At 39.4% G+C, this 25,102-nt stretch overlaps 1 protein-coding gene across 5 annotated transcripts; it reads right to left on the reverse strand.

Annotated features, from left to right (window-relative positions):
- Positions 1 to 882: 882 nt before the first annotated feature.
- LOC306845053 (E3 ubiquitin-protein ligase MARCHF7-like) lies at positions 883 to 23,406 on the reverse strand. Of its 5 annotated transcripts, none has more exons than XR_013781958.1 (11): positions 17,002 to 17,044; positions 12,432 to 12,634; positions 10,001 to 10,150; positions 9,542 to 9,698; positions 9,236 to 9,418; positions 5,513 to 6,596; positions 3,773 to 4,371; positions 3,562 to 3,665; positions 2,276 to 2,377; positions 2,090 to 2,138; positions 883 to 1,635 (listed from the first exon to the last, which is right to left on the reverse strand). XR_013781958.1 is itself a non-coding variant. In XM_079377588.1 (11 exons), the coding sequence occupies exons 2-11, from the start codon at positions 12,618 to 12,620 to the stop codon at positions 1,532 to 1,534; spliced, it is 2,292 nt and encodes a 763-aa protein (XP_079233714.1). In that variant the 5' UTR covers positions 12,621 to 12,634; positions 23,225 to 23,406; the 3' UTR covers positions 883 to 1,531. The 5 variants fall into 5 exon arrangements, 4 of the variants coding, with proteins under 4 accessions (XP_079233714.1, XP_079233712.1, XP_079233711.1 ...); XM_079377588.1 differs by lacking the exon at positions 17,002 to 17,044 and adding an exon at positions 23,225 to 23,406 and having other exon boundaries at positions 4,202 to 4,371; XM_079377586.1 differs by having other exon boundaries at positions 4,202 to 4,371.
- Between the last annotated feature and the right edge of the window lie 1,696 nt (positions 23,407 to 25,102).

Here is a 25,102-nt window from a genome sequence, read left to right on the forward strand (position 1 = left end):
TAGTTATCTTCGTTAAAAATCGTAAATACTTACACTCACCTTAGTGTGAGCATTGCATAGACTTCTATTCATTTTCTATCAGGTTAATGATGTTTTCTGTCACCTACCCCTAAACTTACCCATCACAGAAACACGTGCAGAACATTCGATTTACATAAAAACACATTTTGGCTGATTTATAAGCCTTTTTAAGTAGTGAGGTAAAATGACCAGTATAATGTCATGCGCCCCATCATTAGTGGGTTGTCAAACTGAGGACATTTGTGACTCTGGACCACAAAACCAGTCATAATGGTCAATTTTTGGAAATTGAGATTTAAGATTTTTTATTAAGCTTTCTATTGATGTATGGTTTGTTAGGATGAGACAATATTTGGCTGAGAATACAACTACTTGAAAATCTGGAATCTGAGGGTGCAAAAAAAATAAAAATCGAGAAATGTGCCTACTGTTGTCAAATGAAGTCATTAGTAAACCATATTACTAATCTAAAAATTAAGCTTCAATATATTCATGCTAGGAAGTTTACAAATTCATTCATGGAACATTATCTTCATGAAATATCCTAACGATTTTTGGCATAAAAGAAAAATCAATAATGTTGACCCATACTGTGTATTGTTAGCTATTGCTAAAAATATCCCCGTGCTACTTAAAACTGGTTTTGTGGTTCAGGGTCACATTTGGTCCTCACAAGTGTAGTTAAAACAAGTACTAGAGACAGAGACAGACAGACACACACACCAAATGAATTCAAAAACAAAAATGAATCACATCTTAAGAAAACAATATAAAAGCCATTTTAAATTTCACGAACAATCATTGATCATTAGCTTTAAGACGACAGCTGAAAGACAAAGCAGTTTTTTTTGTTTATTTTTTGAGATACTGAAATACCTCCATTTTATTGTAATAATTCAAGCGAATTACACAGTTATAATGTACAACATACAAACAGACTGTGGAAAAGGTCTTCTGAAAAGAGTGTCTTGAAAGAAGTGACCACATTTTCCTCACTCAACCATTCTCCAAAAAACAAAAACAATTTATTAATAACAAAACCAGGAAATTAAGGGTCTTATTTATTTTTTAAAAATCATAAAGACATTGAAAACAAACATCATTTTTTTTAAGCAGCCCTATAAATGATTGGATGAACGTTCCTCAACTGCACCATGTAAGAGTATGAATCTTCCAAGATCCTCTTTTTCCCCAAACCAGCTTCTAAGCATAGTTAAAGCACTCATGGTGGTCATCAGTTCACCACTTTTTTTAACCGAATAAAGCTTTATAGTGCTCACCAACCTGATGCAAAAAAAATAATAGGAAATCATAACCGGAACCAAACAACTCCCATAAACTTTGTAGAATTATCTGCATATTATGAAAGCCTTGTGATAGGCTAAGAACAGTGGTTACACTGCCAATCAGATATTGGCTAAAGTCACTTCAAGCAGGAGGACACAGGACAAGAAAGATGAGGAGGAGACTGAGACAGACCACTAAGCCGTGCCTCCTTCCTGCCAACACATTAAACCTCCTCCTCTTCATCATCATCATCATCCTCCAAGTCACAGAAGTCGATGGATGGTCTGCTGTCCTCTGCCTCATCTTCATCAGATTCTGCGTATGAACCTTTGAGTCCAAACATAAGAGATACGTAGAAATATAAAAAATAAAAATAAAAAACATGAAGGGGAAGAAAAAAGAACCAGATGCCACCTTCTGGTGGAGAATTAAACAAGCAAGCATTTTTAACACCAATGAGGCCCTGGTAATTCCTTCCATGCATTTAACAGCCAATTATGACTCACTATGTTAGTTCAATAAACAAACAGATGTAGTGAATGCCATGCAAACAAATCGTAACATTTACTTACACTTTAAACATCATTCAGTTTTTTTAAAAACAAGCACAAATTTTTGCTTAAGTAATACAAACACCAGAAGAAACACTGGGTTATCATCTATACTTACCTATGCATTTAAAAGTTGATAATTATAAATCACGATTAATACACATGAACTGACGAGATTTAGGGGTTTTATGATGCAGTACCAAAATAAATGGAAGCAATTCATAACGTACTTTCAAGATTGTCCATGTGCTCGTGTAGAGTTCTCGCCAAGTTGAAAAACTGAGCGAGAGAGGGGAGAACGTTTTGATTTTCAAATCACAACAGCTTATGAACACTTTTATACTGATTAACGCGCCACACGAGTCAATGCACTGTGGACAATGAACAAAGCAACAGGAAAGATGTAACAGTCTTACCCCAGCATCATTTACTGCACCCAGGACATCAGAAAACCTCTGCTCACACAGGTGCAGCAGCACCACCAGATACAGCCCACAGCTGATGAACTCATATTCCGACTGAGGAATCAAACACAAGCATGAAATTAAAGATCAAATTAAAAATATAATTCATGTAACCAATAGATGTGACATTACTTGCTTAAAGACTTTGAAGATGTTCCTTATTCCACAGTGATGGGATTTTAAGCAAATGCTAGTTCTGATTCATTGTTTTTCTATATAAATGTCCTAGACACATGTGGAGCTGAAGTTAAAAGTTAAACATTTCTAGATTAGCATTTTCCCCTCATTCCCTGACCCGGTGTCTCACAATTTTTCAAGAATGCATTCTTAGTGAATGACTCCTAAAAAGAGTGTTTACACCAAGACACATGCTCAATGCGTTACAATAAATATTTTAAATTGACTACTAATGCATCTGATCAGGACAACTAACTTTGACATGCTTGTCAGTTTTTTGTAGTTGTTTTTTTTAAAGCTCATTTCCACCAGTGAATAAAGAACAATAATAGAAAAGGCTGATTGCTACATTTTTTGTACAATTCTGACTTTTTACCTTTTTTTCTTAATTTAGAGATATACACTAATAAGTGCGAGTTATGTGAAATGCTGGGGGGGGGGGTACTAATATTTTCTCAGAATGGCGAATAACTCACAATTCTGACTCAACTCACAATTGCATGTTATAAAGTGAGAATTGCGAGATATAAATTTAATTTCTGACTTTTTTTTCCCTCAGAATTGGGAGTTTAAATCTTGTAATTAAGTTTCTCATAAATAATTGAGAGTTTGTATCATGCAATTCTGAGAAGAAAAAAAAAAGACAAGATAAAAAGTCGCAATTAAAACTATGGTGACACTTATGAAAAGAGCATTTTGCTAAACGACAGTGAACAGCAGAGGAAGAATCCAAAACCTGTTTCCTGTGCCTCTGAACTGCTGTATTCAGCATTGTTTGATAAACACCATAGCACATACAAAAACCTCAACAACTTTTTGAAAAGATGTAAATTCTTTAACTTCCTTTCTTCTCTGTGAAAAGTGAGAGTAATTGTCAGAAGTGCTGCTTTTTGGTGTGAAAGGGCCTTAATTCCATGTAATAATTCTTGTTCCTTGGAGATTCTTTAAAAACCATAACCCCACAAATTGCAAATTAACTGGCAAGTATGTTCTGACCTTAAAAATAATAGGTCATCTACACAATGTGCTTTATTGTGTACATATTAGGTTGACACACTTACCCTTTCATGAGATCTGTAGAGCTCATTGATGTCAAAGTTCTCAATGTTCAAGTGCAGTTTTTCCTTACAAAGTTCACAGGTAGTGATGGCTTCCAAGTTTGAACCTGTGTATGAAAGCAGACGTACTCTATATGAATGAAAAATAGCTGCATTCACCTCTTATTAGCAAATGTAGCCCTCAACGTGGTTTTGAACTCCAGTTTATCTGTACCTTGGTAATACCATGTTGTTCTTGGGAAATAGTAGAACCATAGTATTCTCTTAAATATTCTCAAAGTAAATACTTTGGTACATAATTATGGTAGTCATTCTGAACTTTATAATAGCACTGCCACAGCATTCTTCCATAATGGCTTGTAGCCTCCTTCCTCAATGTCAAAAGTTCTTCAGAAAAGTTAAAAAAATACAGACAGTTAACAAATGAGATTCTTCACGACTTGACATTTCAAACGTGTGCTTTTTATCAGTCTGCTTTCACACTATGTTATGCATCAGTAGTCCTGAACTGCAGGAAATGAACCCCAAATCCTCCTTGTCAGACTGAAATTGAAAGCAGTTCCTTTCTCAGTGCACATCAAACAAATGAATATACACTATATAAACCTAATTTACTCCTGCCCTCAGGAAAAGACATCCATACCAGAGCTGATTTTGGAGCGAAGCCATTTCTTAATGCAGTCCTGGTGCACATACTGCAGGCTGCCGATGCACTTGCAGGGCTCGATCAGAGGGTTGGAACTCGACTGCTCCCCCATCTGACAGATTCGGCACAGATCACCTTCCTCCTCATCAGAGTCCTCCAACAGCAGGCTAAAAGTAGGAAGAAGGTGCGGTTACAATCAGCAAATTAAGTCATGAACATCTGTTCCTACTACACTAAGAGTGCCCAGTCATTCAGAATTTAGACCCATTTCTACTTGACCACAACTGAAGAAGCTCATCAGTTAATACATTTAACCGATTAGCATCAACTAATACTTCATTTTTTGTTCTGAAAGATGCACTCAATTGTTTTGAATGGCATTAAAATGAATAGCATTATTAAAAACGGTTTAAAATCATGTATGCATGTACTGAAAATCCAAGTGCCAATTCTTGAATTACTGAGTTAAAATTACCATAAACAAGAAAATTAAGAGTTAAGACGCGGTCGCATTTACCATTGTTGCGTGTTGTCCTTTTCATTAGTAATCTACATGACTCGGGATTACATGTGAGGGCAAAAGATTTCCCCATGCAGATATCGCCACGGATTCAAGTTACTGCACTGACCAACAGAAAGCTGCTTGGTTTAAAAGTGACTTCTGTGGGAATTCATACGTCACTACATTCTTGACAACAGACTTGGTCAATGTAACTATACCTTAAATTAGGGCTAGACGATATGGCCAAACTTTATATCCACAATACATTTCTTAATTTCGGTGGATACAATATAATTCCGATGTCGATATGAACAACATTAAATAAGCATCAGAAAAACTGCCAAGAACTAAGAATGGATGTCTGTACATACAAACTTCTGAAAAATGAATTTGCCAAGTCTATGAAATTATATAATATTTTAAATTAAAGTAGTACAAATAAATTAATGTTCGTCTTTTATTTGTATTTAGGCTGATAATTCTTATAGACTGCAACAAAAGTGCTTCAGCCAAGATAAAGAATATGAAGTACCCAGAGTTGCTGCAGGGAGAAACAAAAAAAAAAAAAAAGTTGCTGGAAACAGGCTTATTGAACATGCTAATTCATTATCTGTCAGCAGGAGGCACTTTTGGAATGGCTGTACACAAAGCACTGGTAATGTATATCGGAAATGTTTAAAAATCACATCACCCTAAATGAAAAAAATGTATATTGCGATATATATATTGATTTATTGTCCAGCCCTCTCTTTACTGTAATTTTTTTTTCACCACAATAAGTTAGAGAATTAAAATGGCCCTCTAACCTCTCCTGAATCTTTCGCAGTCTCTCAGGGTCTCTGGAGGGGGCGGGCTTGTCTTTCGCCTGCTCATCAGTTTGACTCCTCCCTTCTGCTCCCACACCAATTATCATACTTTCAGGCATACGGAAGACCGGGCTGGTCATCACCCTGCCCACGCCATAACTCCCTCCCGCCAGACGGGCTCCGTCCTGCATTAGCGACGCAGAGAGACCCGAGGCTCCAACAGAAGGCGCTGCTGTGGCGCCTTCTGAGGACTCATCATCATCATCATCATCATCATCATAATCCGTGCCCCGGTGAGGTGTTTTATGGCCATCACGATCACCAAGAGAGAATTGGGGTGAACGATGAGGGTCCATGCGGGCGCTTTCATCACGCCCTTCCCTCCTGCGACGAGAGAACAGCGGGGTACAGCGGTTCCAGTTCAGCCAGGACAGGCCTGCAGGAGGTCTGAGCGATTCTTGTTCGTGCTCTACTACATCAGCTCTCTCCTGGACAGGAGCAAGAGATGGTCCACGTCTGCGCAAGAACGAAAACGCCTGAACGGGGTCCGAGTTCCTCAGCTCTGCTTCCAAATTTTCTCTGCTGACTAAAGGAGGGACTTCAGAGGGTGGGGCTTCATCTGGGCTTGAGTCAAATGACCGAGAATCAGAGGCAGAGCTAACGGTAGAGTTTGACTCCTGACTGGAGCGTCGGGAGAAAAGCCGGGATAGCAGACGCCTGGTTGTTCGCCTGCCATCTGAGTCACCGGCATTCTGAGCAGGAAGTGGAGTGGGGGCGGGGCTGGAGGAAGGTGGGCTTGAGCTACAGCCACTAAGAGCCGTGTAAGGGGTGGAGCTCCAGGATGAGAGCTGGGATGGGTCCGAGACAGAGGCGGAGGTTCTGGTGGAGCTAGAGCGTGGCGTATCACGAGAGAACGGACCAGACTTATAATCCGAGGTCAGCCTGTGGGAGCTGCGCTCCAGAGGAGAAGGAAGGTACTCGGCTGAGATACGGCGACTAGAACCATTCTCTCTGTGGGATGAATACTGGCTCTCTTTGGGTCGAGCACCTTGTGCATAGGTGGAGGTAACACGCTCTGAACGGTCTGAAGCACAAAAAGAAAGGTAGAGTTACCATGATGGGCAACAACAATGCATTAGACCAGGGGTGCCCAATCCTGCTCCTGGCGATCAACTATCCTGGAAAGTTAATCGCCAACTCTAATCAAACACACCTGAAGCTACTAATTAAGGTCTTCGGGATCACTTGAAAATTAAAGGCAGGTGTGTTTGATTTAAATTGGAGCTGAACGTTGCAGGACAGTCGATCACCAGGAGCAGGATTGGGCACCCCTGCATTAGACCAGTGCTTTTTCCACCACAGTCTCTACTAATGAGCTGATCAGGTGTTTGATTAAGGAGACTTTTAACTCGTCTCCAGGTACAGGGCTGAAAGCCATTGCAAAAGGCTATGTCCACATTAATTTGGATATCGAAAAACAGCATTTTCGTTTCAAAATGCCCTCAGTTCACACTAGCATTTTTAAACCTTTTCCGAAGAGTTGCTCATCCACACGGACGCATCTGAAAATAAGTACAATATACTTCACATCAAGTCATCACTTTCAAATATCTCCATTTTCTCAGTCGACCCAACAACGCAAAATCAAGTTTTTTAAAAATTGATCCACTTGGGAGAAAGTCTTCAAAAAGCTGTTGTCGCTGGTTAAAGGGGTGGTTGATTGCGATTTCACTTTTTTCATTTTAAATAGTGTGTAATGTTGCTGTTGGTGCATGAACAGTATCTGCAAAGTTGCTGCGCTGAAAGTTCAACGTAAGCAGAGATATCGTCTTTTAAAAATCAGGAAGTTTAATGCCTACAAAAACGACTCAAATGGGACTACAACGAGATACTTCCCGGGTTTTATACGTAACAAACCCATAAATTTACATCAACCCTCCCTCCGGAACATGCAAAAAAGGGGGCAAGGCCATGTTCTGCGGCTTCGTCGAAGAGGAAGAGTTATAGTGGAGAGCTGTAGCCATGCCGTCGAAAGTGTGTTATTTTCACCCAGCTGTCAGGTCTTCTGTGTTCGGGCTTCCTACGGACGCTATAGTTCGTCAATGGTTAAAATGTATGTTTGATTATGTTCCTGACAATTACAATGGTAACTTAGCTCCCTGTGCTGCGCATTTTACGGAAGACAGCTTCCAGAGTCTACACGAGTTCAATGCCGGATTCAACCAGAAACTATTACTAAAACATGGAGCAGTTCCAACTTTAAAACCAGAGGCAGCAGTTGTTGGGCCACAACCTGCAAGTAAGATTTAATAATTTTAAATGTATTTGCATGCATAATTTCAGACGTAATGTTTTAGTTTTATCAAGGACGTAAACAAATGCCAACGCTGGCTTTAGTAGCCAGTTAGTTATGCCATTTCGTGTGTCTATGACAAACGCGTACAAACATTTTGGACCCGAATTTGTAATTATGTACTAATTTTGTAGATGCATTTTCCATGTATACTTTGACGTAATTTTTCATGTAATTACTCAGTCATGTATTCAGTTATATTAAATGTTTAATCAGGAGAAAACCGTATCTCAAAAGCTAACAAACAGCAGTAGCATTTTCAAGTCTCAGCGTATCGAAATTCTTTGAGAGAATAATAATAAAAAAAAAAAAAAAAAAAAAAAAAAAAAAAAAAAATGTACCATTCAGAAACGTTTCGTAAGAGCCATGTTTGCGGAGGTTCTGCTTGACTCTCTTCATTACCGCTTTCTGGGTCTGATTCTGGCTCAAACTGATACGGCAATATTGACACCATTATTTACATTTGACCGGAGCACATGCAACTGTCGCCCGTAAAGGTAATGGGCGTGAAGTTTCCGGAAAATGTGCAGTACGCAGTTTAGCCAATCACAACACACCAGCCCAACTAACCAATCTGAGCCCATTGCCTGTTTCTGAGGGAGTGGTTTCATAGAATCAGGAAGTCAACCAGTCGTTCAAATGACAGAGGAGAAAGCGGCTTACAATAAAGGTGAAATTTATGAAAAATAAGGCGTTTAACAAACGAAACACGAAGACATGTTATATTGCACCCCATAAACACAATCAAGCAAAGAAAAAAAAGGCAGTAAACCACCCCTTTAAAAATGCTGTCTGAGTGTGGATGACAAAATGTAGAGAAAAAGATGCATTTTCAATTAATGTGGACTTATTCTAAGGCCAAGGATGACAATGTTAGAAGAGATGCCAAGCTATCAGCAATAAACAAAAGTGAATTCTGTAACAATAGTTTGCAATAAAGCATTTCCATCCCAAGTGTTCATAAGATTTAAACCGCCACTTTTGGTGAAACAGAAACAGCCAGATGACCAGAGTAACTAAAGATGACTTAAAGCTATTGGCCTGTAAGGGACCAAGCACATGGCCCAATCCAATGCAAAATTCAGTCACTTTTGTAACCTTTTTTTTGTCTTTGTACTGAATTTTACATAACCTAATATTACATTATGAACGGAATAAACTATAAAACTCAAGCAAGCATTTTATTCAGTTTTCATTCAGCATTTTTAGGCAATATCCCAACATTTTTATAAAAATACTTGAGTTGAAGTCATCCAATCATGCCTAGAACCAATTAGAGAAAGAAAACCAGTACAGAAAATGGACTACAGCAGGACTAGACTGGTAGTGGATGACTGTGTCTGTGTAAATGTGAATGTGTGTGCACATACACAGTGAAGATGTCAGCCCACTAGGCCGGTAACTAGACTCCCCCAGTGAGGTCAGTCCTGAATCCCCCCTCTTCTCAAAATCTCTGCGGGCCCAAAGACCCTCTGATGGAGTGGTCGAAGATGAAGAGGAGGATGAAGAGGATGATCTAGACAAAGGACTGATGGAGGACTTCCATGAAGAATCTAAACAAGAACAATGTGTTAATCCACCATATATCCATACATTGAAGAGACACCCAATATTAACTATAGTTAGAGTATTTTATCACTTAAATATTTTTGCAACTACTTATTACGGTGACATACTTCCTAAAGTGGAGTAAGAGCTGGCAGGTTTAGATGTGGAAGGGGATCTGGAATATGCTGCTCTATTTGTGTAGGAAAGTTTTACTCGTTTAGACTCGCTGTCTTGGGATGTGCCAAGAAGTCCACAGTAGGTTCCCGGTCTTCTCTCAGAGTCGGTCTAAAATTCAAACATACAGAGGCAGTCAGATGTGCCCTCAAATCAGATTCTTTGGTAAGGTTGTTATATACAAATGAAAGCATTTAAACATCACAACAAATTTCATACACAATTATGTTGTGCAACTTTGTAAACTAAAAGAATTTTGGACATCCAATCTTTGTCTAATGTTATGGCATAGATATCTTTCTCATGGTTTAAAATTAATGTTATGCAATTAATGTAATAATTATTCTCATTACTACAAAACCCCTTTATGACGACTTGCATATACATCTAAAATTTATACACAAAATATTTACAAGTCTGCCTCTGTCCCCACTGGCAGATTCGGTCCATGTTCGATCACAGGAAGATGAAGACGACAGAGAGACAGGAGTAGAGAACTTCCAGTTGGAGTGACGGCTTTCAGTTGAATTGTAACCTCTTGGCGAGCTCAGCAGACGGGAGCTCTAGAACACACAGGAAACATGAGAAATTAACTAAATGTGAACGTTAGAACATGTGACAGGAAGAGATGCAACAATAAGAGTCATTCAACTACTCTTTGTTCAACATCATTAAAGAGATACATGGGCCAATATTCAGACTTAGACAAGCACAAAGCCTCTGCAAATAGTTTCCTTCCTAAAGCATATGGGTGGTTTGCTACTTTGTTATGTTGAGAAATCCATTGTGGCAAGCTATATACGGATGAGCTGATGGTGGCTAACGTCATTTAATGTCCACTTCAACACTGACTAAATGTAGTGATGTAGCCAAGTTCTTAGATGTGATCTTCAAAACACACTCTTGGAGTCAAAAACAACTCTGGAAGTTTCAGTAACTTTATCTAGCGAGACAGACCTTGACAGGTTGACGGGATACACCAGGGCCAGGAATCTAGTGTGCACTATAAAAAGCCCAGTGAACCAAAGCAGTGTAACACGAAGACCTTTCCAGAGCCCCAGCAGTGCTGCGGAATATGAGATGCTAATAGAGATAGCACACTGATCTCCATAGTGCCTCTCTCATGCTTCGAGAATCTTCATGAAGTTTACTGACTGAAGGGGTGGAGAGAAAAAAAAAAAAAAATCAACTTACACAGTAATGAGAGGACGAGAAAGAGGAAAGAAAAAAAAATCCCTTAGGTAAATATACACTGAAACTATTACAATTGTTAATAACAACGATACTAAATATTAACATCAATATTATTATTATTGATAACGGGTTCAGAGACCTAGCATAATAGAACTGTAACGATTAAATAAAGCAATCAAATACCTAATTTTCACTAAATATGGGTAAAAACTACACATAACAGTAGGTGACAACTAGAAATTTATCTACACTTCTGGTGAGGGAGAAAAAAAACTACTACTTTACTAAAAATTACTAAATTAAATTAACTTACTAAAGTCACAAAACAGCACTGACCATCTGACAAATCTTAATTTTTAATTTAAATCTATTGTTTTATATCATATACACGTCTATAAACTTAAACGTTTGAAATACTACACAAATTATATAACCTTTATAAAAACTGACAAATGTATAAAACCGAGAAACTATAATGCATAAGTGACTGCAAAATATGCATCTGAGTGTAAGAGCAGAATTGAGATTTGATGTTTGGCTACTTTTTTGCTTGACCATCTGGCTATTTTTTTTTTATGCAAACCTGGTAACCTTGATGTTGGGCAAAAGCCAGCCTATTCAATAACTGGTTAAAAAAAAATAAAAAAATTCTAACTTTTACAGCTGTTTTCTGACCATTTTGTCAAAGTCTCATTAATATTTTAATTAAACTAAAATCCCCACATTATAGTTAAGATATGCTCGTTATAAAAATTATAGTATTTGAGTAAGCTCAAATAATGAACCTTCATTAGTTTATGACTGTATTCTCGCTGGTTGAAATATTAAATTTCTCAAATATATGCATTCTGAATTACTGTGAATAGACATCCGAGGTGACATTTTGCAACCGCAACTGCACATTGTTGTATTTTGCAATGTTTTTCAAATGGTGCATCCAAATTTTGCATAAACAAAAGTTTAGTTTTTTTTTTTTTTTTTTTTTTTTTTTTCCCCTCGAACTAATGGATTCATAAAAGACATGTTTAAGAGCGAGGGAGGAAAATGAATATCGATGCTTAGGTTTCTTAGGGATACATATCATTGCCCCACATGCTTCCATTTAATCTAAAAGACAGAGTCAAAGTTATTTTAATCAATATTAAACCACAGATGCTGTCGATAGAACTACAAAACCCATATTGAACCTGAAACACCTTTAGGGAAGTCGTGGCCTAATGGTTAGAGAGTCGGACTCGTAATCCAAAGGTTGCAGGTTCGAGTCTAGGGCCGGCAGGAATTGTAGGTGGGGGGGGAGTGAATGTCCAGCGCTCTCTCCACCCTCAATACCATGACTGAGGTGCCCTTGAGCAAGGCACCGAACCCCCAACTGCTCCCCGGGCGCCGCAGCATAAATGGCTGCCCACTGCTCTGGGTGCGTGTTCACGGTGTGTGTGTGTTCACTGCTGTGTGTGTGCACGTTGGATGGGTTAAATGCAGAGCACGAATGGGTCACCATTCTTGGCAGTATGTCACTTCACTTCACTCAACTATGCTGGGTTACATAGGAAAATAAGATGAATTTCTCGGTGACGGGTTCAGCAGAAGGGCTGATGACTACCTGTGGATGTGAACGCAGACACTACAGAAATGAATGGGTCACTGTAATACCTGATAGTCGGAGTCTAATTTGACAGAAGCTTCTCTGCTAAAGCGATCTCTTCCCAAGACGCTCCCTCTGCCGTAGAGCCGACTCGCACTGAGCGCTGAAGATGAGGAGGAGGAGGAGAGGGAGGAGGGCGATGACAGCGATGAAGAGCTGGAGACCGCAAACGGAAAGCGACGAGACTTCGAATCCATCTCTAAATTGCACCCTGAGACACAGAGACACACGTTACAGCCACACAGCCATGACAGCAGTCACCGCTAAATTCCATTTAAAAACAGGACTGGTAATGAGATGTTTCAGGCGTCTTTAGTCACGTACAACCTGTCAAGCATTACAAGTTGCCTCCAGCAGTATGATGGTTTTAGAGACACAGAATCTTTCATTTTTTGGTGAACTGTCATGTACTCACCAATGCATTGTTCCAAACCTGTATGACTTACTTTCCTACTGCTTCAGACACCATTCACCATAATTACGTTAAAGAACTATTAGCACATTAAAGGTTTAGTTCATGCAGAAATTAACATTGTCATTTACTCACTCTTATGATGCTCCCAAAGCCTGTGAGCCTCCCGTTCACCTTTGCTATACTATTAAAATATATATTTTTTTATTCTTCTCTCAGCAGTCCATGGAACCAAAATTTGTATGCTTCAAAAAAAAAAAAAAAAAGTACACCAAACAAATAGCTTACAACACTTTAATCTCTTTGAGGAACAGATTTTAATGTAGGCTTTTAATTACATATAAACATTGATCAATGCATTGAGCACACATCAGATATGGTAAAAAATAAGCTGTGAAAACCAGTCAAATTTGTTCTTGTGCATCACGCAAGCAAGCCACTGTGGTTGAGCTTCTGTTTACCATATTTGATGTGTTCGATGTACAGTGGGGCAAATAAGTATTTGATACACTGCCGATTTTTCAAGTTTTCCCCCTTACAAAGAATGAATATTAAAACAAAAATCCAGAAAATCACATTGTATGATTTTTTAATAATTAATTTCCATGTTATTGCATGAAATAAGTATTTGGTCACCTACCAACCAGAATTCTGGCTCTCACAGACCTGTTAGTTTGTCTTTAAGAAGCCCTCCTATCCTCCACTCATTACCTGTATTAATTGCACCTGTTTGAACTTGTTACCTGTATAAAAGACACCTGTTTGCACACTCAATCAGACTCCAACCTGTCCCCTATGGGCAAGACCAAAGAGCTGTCGAAGGACACTAGGGACAAAATTGTAGACCTGCACAAGGCTGGGATAGGCTACAGGACAATAGGCAAACAGCTTGGTGAGAAGGCAACAACTGTTGGTGCAATTATTAGAAAATGGAAGAAATTCAAGATGACAGTCAGTCTCCCACGGACTGGGGCTCCATGCAAAATCTCACCTCGTGGAGTATCAATGATCCTGAGAAAGGTGAGGGATCAGCCTAGAACTACACAGGAGGACCTGGTCAATGACCTGAAGAGAGCTGGGACCACAGTCTCAACGGTTACCATTAGCAACACACTACACCGTCATGGATTACAATCCTGCAGCGCGCGCAAGGTCCCCCTGCTCAAGCCAGCACATGTCCAGGCCCATCTGAAGTTTGCCAAAGACCATCTGGATGATCCAGAGGAGGCATGGGAGAAGGTCATGTGGTCAAATGAGACAAAAATATAACTTTTTGGTATAAACGCCACTCGCCATGTTTGGCGGAAGGATGAGTACAATCCCAAGAACACCATCCCAACCGTGAAGCATGGGGGTGGAAACATCATGCTTTGGGGGTGCTTTTCTGCAAAGGGGACAGGACTACTGCACCGTATTGAGGGGAGGATGGATGGGGCCATGTATCGCGAGATTTTGGGCAACAACCTCCTTCCCTCAGTAAGAGCATTGAAGATGGCTCGTGGCTGGGTCTTCCAGCATGACAATGACCCCAAACACACAGCAAGGGCAACTAAGGAGTGGCTCCGTAAGAAGCATTTCAAGGTCCGTGGCCTAGCCAGTCTCCAGACCTGAACCCAATAGAAAATCTATGGAGGGAGCTGAAACTCTGTGTTGCCCAGCGACAGCCCCAAAACCTGAAAGATCTGGAGAAGACCTGTATGGAGGAGTGGGCCAAAATCCCTGCTGCAGTGTGTGCAAACCTGGTCAAGAACTACAGGAAACGTCTGACCTCTGTAATTGTAAACAAAGGTTTCTGTACCAAACATTAAGTTCTATATTTCTATTGTATCAAATACTTATTTCATGCAATAAAATGGAAATTATTCAAATCATACAATGTGATTTTCTGGATTTTTTTTTTAATATTCTGTCTCTCACAGTTGAGGTGTACCTACGATGAAAATGACAGATCTCGCCATTCTTTGTAAGTGGGAAAACTTGAAAAATCGGCAGTGTATCAAAAACTTATTTGCCCCACTGTATGTGCATTAAGCAATGTCTATAAATAAAAATTATACATGTTCTTCAAAGTGATTGGGTCTTTTGAAAAGACTTCCACTGCTCCATTCATTTGGATTAGTTCTACAGTCTCCATTTACGCAAGTGAGCACATTTTGGTTGCAGGCTTTCAATGTATAGACAACAATTATGTATCATTTATAAATATAATTTATACTCAAGTCTTATGGACTTAAAGACATGGTGGGGTGTAAACAACAACATCTTAATTTTTGGGTGAATGATTCCACTTAAATAAGCAGCTTTATCCTCCTGTTTCGTAAAACAAAGAAAGTGACATTGGTTTGGAACATCATGAGGGTGAGTAAATGTCTACGTTTTTCAATTAATTAATCTTCAAATTGACCCAAAGCATAGTCATAAAATGCCTGACAATAATCAGTAACCCTGGTGGAAAAAGCCATTGGCACTGACACACAGACAGTATGGACCAGGACCACCTCAACCTTTCGTTTTATATCATAGCACTTTCCACCCCTCTGTAAACCTGCATACACATCTTCCTTCCTACAGCACCCTTCATCAAGCCCTCTATAAATACCCACCCCTCTACAGTAGAGTATCAAAATAGCACCTTCCTGCAATGAAAGCTCTCTGCTGTATGCCAAGCTTTTTCCAAATCACATTTGCCAAGTGAGAACACAGCTAAACTTAACCTGAAGGCACTAAAGCACTGCTTCAGTCAGGTGTCAGACAGAAAAAGAGCAAGTGAGAGAGGGTCTATTGCAGGCTTAAGCCTGTACTTGAAATATATACTCGTTTAGAGACAGAATGTTGTTGAGAACCTATATAGCAGGCCTCAAAGTTTTTAGACACTTAAAGCAACAATTTTATTGCGTCATATATGAAGTGGTTTGCTGCATCTCTTGCCTCATTTTAAATGTGCTGCTCTCTTCCATAAAGCAAAAGTGACAAAAAATGAATAATTATGCTGCATTATGGCTCCTCAATATTTGGAATATGAGTTTTGTTTGAGGACGAGACCAAAATTTGCCATGACCACTATTCACACTCATCTTACGCAAATGAAAAGCTAAGACAGGCTGGTGAACTTCTGTTTGACAGAAAGAAGAAACTCATGGGTTTTGAAAGACGTGACTGAGGAAATAAGCATTCGTTTTCTTTCAGGATATTTTTCAAAGATAAACATTTGCAAAGGTACTAAAGGTGAATGACAAGCAGAATTAACATCAGGGCGTGTATGTATCAAGAAGCAGAACAAAAACACCCGTGTGAAACCCTGTGGCTTTGTTTGCCGATTATGCAACCAGTGCTGGAACATTTTGTTAAACCCAGGCTTGTACACAACAAAAATCACACAAAACAGCAAACTACTAAAATGAGGAGACATTAAGATAACGAATAGAGATGCAGCTTCCTCATCTTAAGGTTTCTAAATGTGTTTAGCACAGCACGTTTGTGCCTTTGCTTTATTCCATGTGCATCAGTTAGTACTTCAAATATTTTAAGTGTCAAAAGGAGCACATTTGACTATTTTGAAATAGATTCGAGATTATATTTGTGGTCCACGTTTAAGATTATAACAATGACCTATTAAATGTCTCCCCGGCCTCCAGGTCACAATGTGCAAGTCCTTTTTGTTGCACTTGCATGAACTTGACAGCACACAAACAGCAAAATTTGGATTGTAAAGCACAGCTGACGCATATCAAACAGGTGAGATGTCAGTGATTTGCATTAGCTCAGCACAGCTCTCGGGTTACAAGCACATAAAAAATGACTCGCAGAGGAGGTAAACACGGAGTATTTATCCTTTACAAAAGCTTTTGCTCCAATAAATCAAACGGATTTAACTCAATGCATTAAAAAACAAGGACATGCGCCACTGACCCGTTAAACTAGACGCTCTAGGTTTCATGTGATCCCAGGAGTCAGTCGCATTAATAAACCAGCACTCTGCCAGATGTCTAGGCCTTGTTTTTGTTTGCCAGGACACTTCGGAACTACAAGAATAAAGCTCGCTGGGTAATAAAATGCAATTAAATCGTAAGCGTTTATATTAACACTTAGCAAACGCTAGCCGTTAAAACGCACCAATTTCTCCGTGTTAAAATGCTCCGATTGGCATCACTTCCGTGTGCACTCACCTCTGATTTTCCGTCTCTCTGCCTTTAATATTAATGGCGTCCGTGTGTTGATATAGGGAGGGTCACGTGGTTTAAAGTGTAAGCGGACACCCGCAGGAAACGCGTACGTTGCTCACGGCGGCTGATTGACAGCTGCCCCAGCCAATGAATGACAGTGTAGCGAAATACACCCCGCCCTCTTTTCTCTTTAACATTGACATGCTGCATGGAAATCACAGACACACACACACACACATATATATATATATATATATATATATATATATACAACTTAGGGTCTTACTGAGTGAAAACAGGCAGTACATTGACAATATTAAGAGACTCTTTGGTTAAAAAATAAAACATCAACACTTTAAATATTTGTGAGCTTTATTATTTAAATTGTTTACTTTACTCTGAATTTTGTCTGCATGTTGCGTACTTTTTTTCCTTCTTTTTCTGTTAGTTGTTAGTCATAGTGTTGTATGATGTTGTTCACTGAATAATTAAAAGTTATGCTGTAAAGCTTAAAAATGCAGGTGGCATACAGTCAGTAATGTGAAATAAATTCTGGTAGATAATTGCACTTTTTCTAACGGTATTCAAATGTAAATAAAAGTAAAATATCAATCCATTAAACAAAACACTAAACTGAACAAATTGAAAAAGATGGCATTTGTGAAAGATTTATTGTGGTTTTTATAGCTGACTATTTGTTTAATTGTCCAGTAGAGGGCGGCCTAATGCATCTGATCCAGTAATAACCGCACCGTTTCACTTGTGTTTGCTCACAGCCACATGACATTTGTTCTGTCACTGTGGTAATTAAAATATTGCGAAGTGTGATAATAAGACATTAATTTGAACAACGCAAACAAAAATGTTGCTTTACAAGCTACAATGCCTTAAAATACACTAGCTATATTCATAAAGCTATTTGATTAACTGAGGCAAACAATTTGTCATTATGCACACAAGCTTAGAAAAAAAAATCAATTTCTGAGTCTGGGAAGACTGATAGCTGATACAAAATGCGTTTTCAATTGCATCCATTTTTTGAATGAACAGTTAAACTAATTAAACAGCAGGCTTTTTGACTTTAATTCTTGAGAATATTAAATTAATTCTTTATAATTGGGTCATTGATCATGCCCAGAGATAAGCTACTTAAGAACTACTTTATTTAATAACTGGTTTACTTTACACAAGTCCACCAATGTGTACTCAAATCCATTTTTTAAAGAGCAGGATGAGAGGAAACATCTTTAAAACAAATATAAAAGATCACTGCCATATGCCCTGATGTGCACATGAAGAGCGTTTTATCAGGAGACAGATTTTAACCCTGCCTAACAGAGGAAGAGCTCTCTTTCACTCTTTGCATGGTGACAAAGGCCCTATAATGAAGAGGTCACCATCAGAACAAAGACTGAACACAAGCACCACCCCCACCAGTATTTGCCTTGACCGTCTGCTGTCATGTTCGGCCTCCCACCGGTGGATGACTGGATTAAGGAAGGGTTCTGAGGTTTATGTTTGCAAAAGAGGAAGGAAGCACTGCACATGGATGCCCGGCATTGAAATCTCATATCTTTTTCTTGAGCAAGGACACAAGCTTCCACTCCCTGCTTGATTTTTTGGTAGCCTACTTTAGATCCAAGCACAAAAGTTGAGGCTGATTCAGACCGAGTCATGCTCCTGTATTAGGAAACAGAGTCTGCAGTCACCAAATAAAACGTTCACAGCTGAGTTTTTTTTTTTCACTGATAAGAAAAAACAACAGCGAAGCGATCAAGGGTAGAAGTCAGCAGCTTCAGACATGGCTGAAAGAATGTCTGGCCTCTTTCTCCACAGATGTGTAATCACAAAGGAATGCCTGCAGACCACCGGCCTCCGTTCACCAGTTCTCCAGTCGCTTTCCCACGCCTTCCTCTGGTTTCCAGCCTCTTGCTTTTTCTTCCTGTTCACAGCACATGAGCACACCTCAGAGGGTCATGCTTGCACAAAGGACACAATGCCACTTCAGTCAGCAAAGCAGCGCACAGACCCTAAAATAGAATTGGTTGTGAGAATAAGTTTGTCTGTCCTCCCATTCATGTGATTGTCGTTACTCACACGCACTTCCCCAACATCGAGAGTCGCTCTCTTCTGAGCATCTGTTTCAGCCACTTTTGTTTGCTCTACGTGATTGCAATTGGGATAATCAAGAAGTGTCGCAATCCAAAACGAGCAAAAACACATGGTGTAGTTTACTTTCGTTTTGAAGATCACGGACGTTAATCCAGCACAAGTGCATAATGTGGTGTATTCCAGCTAATTTTCTCTTGATTAATGTAATATTGCTGCGTAAACATTCCTCCTTTTGCTTTTTTTCTGTCTTTCTCGAGTGCCTGGGAAAGTATAGAGAGCTGACGGGAAAAACTACCTGTTAGTTGTTTATTGTTTTCCAGTCCTTCAGGTGTACAGTGACTGCTGTGATTATCCGTGCTCCACCCAAAACCACCCTGTTGAGTGGAGATGGATGGCTCATGGGGGATAAAAACACACTTGAACACACACTCTCGCATGTTGCTGATGGCCTAGTTTTGATCATATAAAAAGGAGGTTCCTCCGAATGTGTGACCCCGCTTGCAGCAGCAGTGAGGCGAAATGACTAATTAAAGCAGACGTTGTTTTTGCATAAATCAAGGTTTGATACGGACTGACAGTTGGCGTGACAATTTAAATAGATTTCCTGAGAAGGAAAAGGGAGAACAAATGCGAGCGTTCAGTTGGCATTATGCAATTTGGCGTTAGCCAAACAGGAAAGGGGAGGTCCGCAGGAAGGTGTTTTGAAACGAGATCATTAAAAAGTAGGTGAAGAAGACTGAGGAATGTTTATAGCTTTGTCTCTTCGTTTGGGGTTTTCAGATGTCTGTCTTTGAAGGCGCACAACAAAAGCCAAGCTATCGTTTTTCAGGTGGAACCCAGCATCGGCTGCATGGGCTCTACCTGATCTATCGTCGCACTGCTCCTTTGCACATTCTGAATTGATTCAATAACATCCCTGTTTTCTATGCCCTTGGCACCGATGCTCGTGACCATAAATAGCATCCATATCTGGCATTCGTAACAACGCATATATATGCGCGATAAAGCGCCGTGCTAGCATCGTTCCATTGTTCCAGTTGAGCAGAATGTAATTGAGAACAGCGCGTCAAGGCCAGGGATAATCATTTATGCACACTCCTTTAATTTCAGAATAATTCTTACAACTGTTGTTTAATCCGTCATTTTTTAAAGGGAATTTATGTAAAATATTTCCATTAGCGCCTTGCACTCTAGGCAGTATGATAATTTAAATAGTCACCCAAAAGGGTTATTAAATAATATTATCTTTACAAATGGAAGTGGGCACAGCATCTGAAAGCTAATCTCGGGAAATTGATCAGCCGCACGGGCTGTCCTCTGTTTTTCCTTCCTTCCATCCATGAAAATGTACCTCTGTCTTTTTCCCCCACTGGATGGATGTTGCAGGGTTGCTTGACAGATCCTATTTTACTGATCTTGGTGAACGCTCAATCTATTTTCCTCCCCCCCTTTATTAATCCTCCTAATGTTTTCTCTCCTCCTCCGGCGGGTGATGCACTCTTTGATATATCATTGCTGAAGGGAGCGAGGGAAAATGTCAATTACGACTGTTAAACGTGAACATTTAACTACTGTACGGATGTTGGAACCGCTGCTGTAGTTTTATAAGAGGGCTGGTGCTGGTGAAGAGCAAGAAAAGCCGATAATTTTCTCGGTTTATTGGTCAGGTTAAGTTGAACCCTGCTACCATTTAAGGGAGCTACTCTCAAATAAAATCTAAAAAGTACCTTTTCCCCCTCCAAACAGTGCTTTAATGATAAAATGATGTATTTTGTCTTCTAAATGGAGGAATTAAAAGCTTCATTGTGCTGTTCTCCTGAGATCTGCAGCCTGACTCAGACCCGTTAGGAATGATTGCATCTCTATGAGAAGATACTCCATTTTTAAAGCCATGACTGGATCCACTTTTTTTCCCTCACATTAATGACCCCTTCCTGGAAATGAGTGTATGTGGGGAAGAGAGAGATGGAGAGAGCAAGCGAGCGAGCGAGCAAGAGAACAAGGGCTGATGTCAGTGGTCTGTCACCCCTCATGTGGTTATTCCCATAGGTCTGCCACTCCATCACTTCCTATCCGTTTACCTCATCGCCGCCATATTAACAAGACTTTCCCCACATAAGGATGATGCACCTACAGTAAACAGCGGAAAAAATTAGGTTAGCATCTGCTGGCATGCCTTTGCAGGAACATTACATCCATAGGTCAAAGGTCAGCGCATGTGCAGCCATTATGATAATGATGCTATAAGCACTAATAATCACGGCTGGAGTGCAAAATTTCGCCTGACACTGAAACTGCCTTTTGCATTATTATTTTTTTCTTATTTAAAAAAATATTTTTTTTCTTTTACAAAGCCGGTTGTGTTGCAGCTGTCAACTGCACCTGTCACAAAACTGATTTTCTTGACATATATGTTGTTTTGAGTGATTCATTCAGGGTATATTCCGCATGGATTAGAGACAGGGGAAAAAAAGTCTTCTGTCCTAAATAAATTTTCCATCAATGTAAAGACTCTTGAGTTATTTTCTTTAGCAGACAGCTTGTAAGCTTTTCATTTGACTCACACTTACATCAAACTAACATTCAACCAGTCAATTAAAAGCATGTAATGTTGCAGTTTCTGATAAATTTACCAGCTAACTACAAAGTCATTTGTTTTAATTTTATATCCTGGTAATGATGTAATAATTTGTAACCTAAAATGTTAATTTTAAAAAACAAAATTACAGTTTTTATGTCTTCTAAATATAACTAAACACTTTCTCAGTGTTAAAACTGCTCTCTCTATATATATGCTTAATCATTGAGTAGGAAGAGGAGACAGCCTCTGTCCCAGTCAAATATAAAAATGGTTTTCATTGCTGACTCACATACAGGTGTGTGTATATATCACACCAGACAGCCTGTATTTTAACTCGACTATGAACCATAATCAAGCAGCTCGCTCTCTCATTTGGAGTCAGATATATTAAGAATTTATGACTGTATAAATTATGTAAACATTTAAAGGTCATCTTTTATTTATGGATACAAACAGCAGTGCTGACAGAGGAACAAACAGCTTGAATACCTAACAGAAACATTTCTGGTCGCATCGGTGTTCGAACGATTTTAGTCTAATTATCAGTTTCTGATGTGAGCGGAAACAGTTCCTCCAAAGTCAGTCGGAAGAAAAATGCTCTTTGCTCTTTTAAAACTGGCTAATAAGGCAAAGCGAAGAAACTATTGTCTCTTTTGCACTGATTAGCTCTTTGCCTACCGATTTTATGCAAGACTAAGTGAGAGAATCACAATTCAATTATTCCAGAAAGCAAAACCTTAAGGCCACCAAATTGCGTAAAGACACTATTTGAGTCTCTTGGAGAGAAATTTGTGTCATTGGAAATTAAACGCTTTTGTGGCGCTGGAAGGTTAGTGTTGTTAATGGTATTAGAGAATGTGGTGTTCTGAGATGATTAAAATCTGTGTTGGAGAGAGAAAGAAAGAGGGGTGAGAAAGAAAAGAGGAGGCAAAAAAAAAAATCAATAGCTGCAAGCACAGCTCCTGCTCTAGATGGACATCTCCTCTGTCTTTATGCACCCTAATAGAAAAATAACAATTAAATCCACATCGCCACATTAATTTGGTTTCCATCAGTCTCGGGGGAGATCATCTTTACTAGTTATTCGCTGGGTTATTATATCTTCTAATCAAGCCTCTTCAGAAAAAAAACAGTCCAATGGAAGAGACAGGCTCCCTCCACTTCCCCCCTCCCCCAGCAGGCTTGCATTGCACTCATTGTACTTGTGCTTATTATGTTTCAAATGACCGAGGTACGGCTGACATTCTGGCTGCATGCAGAGAGGCCCAGCCTCCGTTAATGACGCAGCTCATAGTCCTAAGAGCCTCAGCTCCTCACCCACCCTCCCACCCATGCCCCAACCCCCAACACCCAACACACACACACACACACACACACACACACAGGCTCTAATGAAGAACCACCAACACAATTACAAACCCCGGTGTGCCTCTGCTGGAAGAGGGGAGGAGGTTATACACATAGTCACTCAGAGGGAGGAATATTGCCATCATGTGTGCACACAAACACACACACACAAATATACACAATTACCATTTTCTTACAGTGGTCTGATGATCACAGATAAACATGGACTGTATGCACACATGTTCAGATGCACGTCTTGCACACCATCGTCTCATCTTGTCCTCCCACTCTCCGGAGCGCTGATCCCCGGAGGTCTGCCTGCCTATCTGTGTCCCTCCATAAGCATCCCTTTTCACGCGGCTTCATCTCTACAGGTGAGGAGGGGGTCAGAGAGGATCAATGAACGCATGCATAAATTGGTAAACGAATGTGTGTGTCCCCTGTACGCTCTGATGCTTCCAAAAAGACCGGTTACTGGTTTTCCTTTGAACAATTTCAAATTTAGTTTCATTACACGCACATTAAAATGACAGCAGCGGTATTTAGCGGTAAAGTCACAAACGGTCTGCAATTATAATCAGGATTAGCTCATCAGTTGTAGTTACACGACTATAACACTAGTACTTTCTGACAACAGAGTAAGCTTAAATTATTAAAAAGTGCCTGACAGTTTGAAATATATACAGTTGTTACGTGTATAAACACGTTAGTTATCCACTGTTTTTCTCTCTAGCATTAACATGTTTATATCCCTTGTTATGTTATTATAGGCTAGTTATCTAAAACTGAAAGTATAATAAGACCATTAAAATACAACATTTTTGTTAATTGAAATAAATGTTAACTGAAATAAAATCTTTTTTTTCAGGTAGCTGTCAAAGCAAACATTTCTCATTTTATTTTAGTTTAACTTCATGTACTAAAATAACTACAACTGAAATAAAAATTAATAAAAGCTAAATAGATGCATATAAAAAACAAACTACAAAAAAAATCACATATGAAACTAAAATGAAAATGTAAAACAAAAACTGAATCTAAATATTTTATAAATATTATAATAAAAACAATAGTTTCTATTATATAAAAAAAAACACTACTCCTTTTTACTGTAGTGAATCTTACAAGGAGAAACCAAAACTGGCCAAAATAAATAAATGAAAAATAAAATATAGAGCAAATATATATTTGAATAAATATAAAAATATATTTTTTTAATTTAAACGAAAATATTTAAATGAAAATTAATTGTGCACATAAACACGTGCATATTTTATATAAGCATACATATCTTGTTTCAGTGAGAAAAGCATCTTTCCGCTTAACACACAAAAGTAAAATCTCAATGCACGCACGTCTCACATAATCTGAAGCGTGAAGCTAAACTCTGAAGAGTTGCCCACTCTTGCTCCTCTTTCCCCCTCGTGCTACTCCCCTCTCCCACTAAGGAGTGGCACCCCTTGTTGTTGTTTTCTTGCTCAATGAAATAATCTCCCACCCCCTTCATCCCTCACCCCATGCCACCCCCTGGCCCAGTCTAGGTCAGAGGGCCCCCCCTCAGCCTGTTGCTGATTGTGAGTGCAGCGGCAGGGAGAAAAAGCACACAATTAGGCACAGATGGCTGTCTGCCTCGTGGTGCCCAGCTCGGCTCCCGCTGCAAAGGGCCATTCTGCCGCCTCTCGCTTTGCCCGCAAGTGTAATTCAAATGAGAGATCAATGAGCGTCATACTAAAAGTAACAGTCCCAATTATTCTGCCATTTATTTTCGGTTCCTCCTGAGCGTCGCGGGGGCAGATCCTCTTTTTCACCGTGAGACGACATCAGCTCAAATGATGCCACTATCTTTTGGATTACGGAAATTCTGTTGTCAAATGGGAACGTTATCACCTTGTCTCACTCCCCTGATGATTTGAGGGGAAATAGGGTCAGATTAGCCAGGTTAATCCATAATCCCTGAATTTAGCTATTGAGGTAACTGGAGACAAATGCAATCAAGTTTGATCAAGCATCGCTGACTTGCGGTTTATCTGACAGCTTTTGAATGACAAGTAACCAATCTTAGAA

Source organism: Barbus barbus (assembly GCF_936440315.1).
Source record: "Barbus barbus genome assembly, chromosome: 25".
NCBI classification, from domain to species: domain Eukaryota; kingdom Metazoa; phylum Chordata; class Actinopteri; order Cypriniformes; family Cyprinidae; genus Barbus; species Barbus barbus.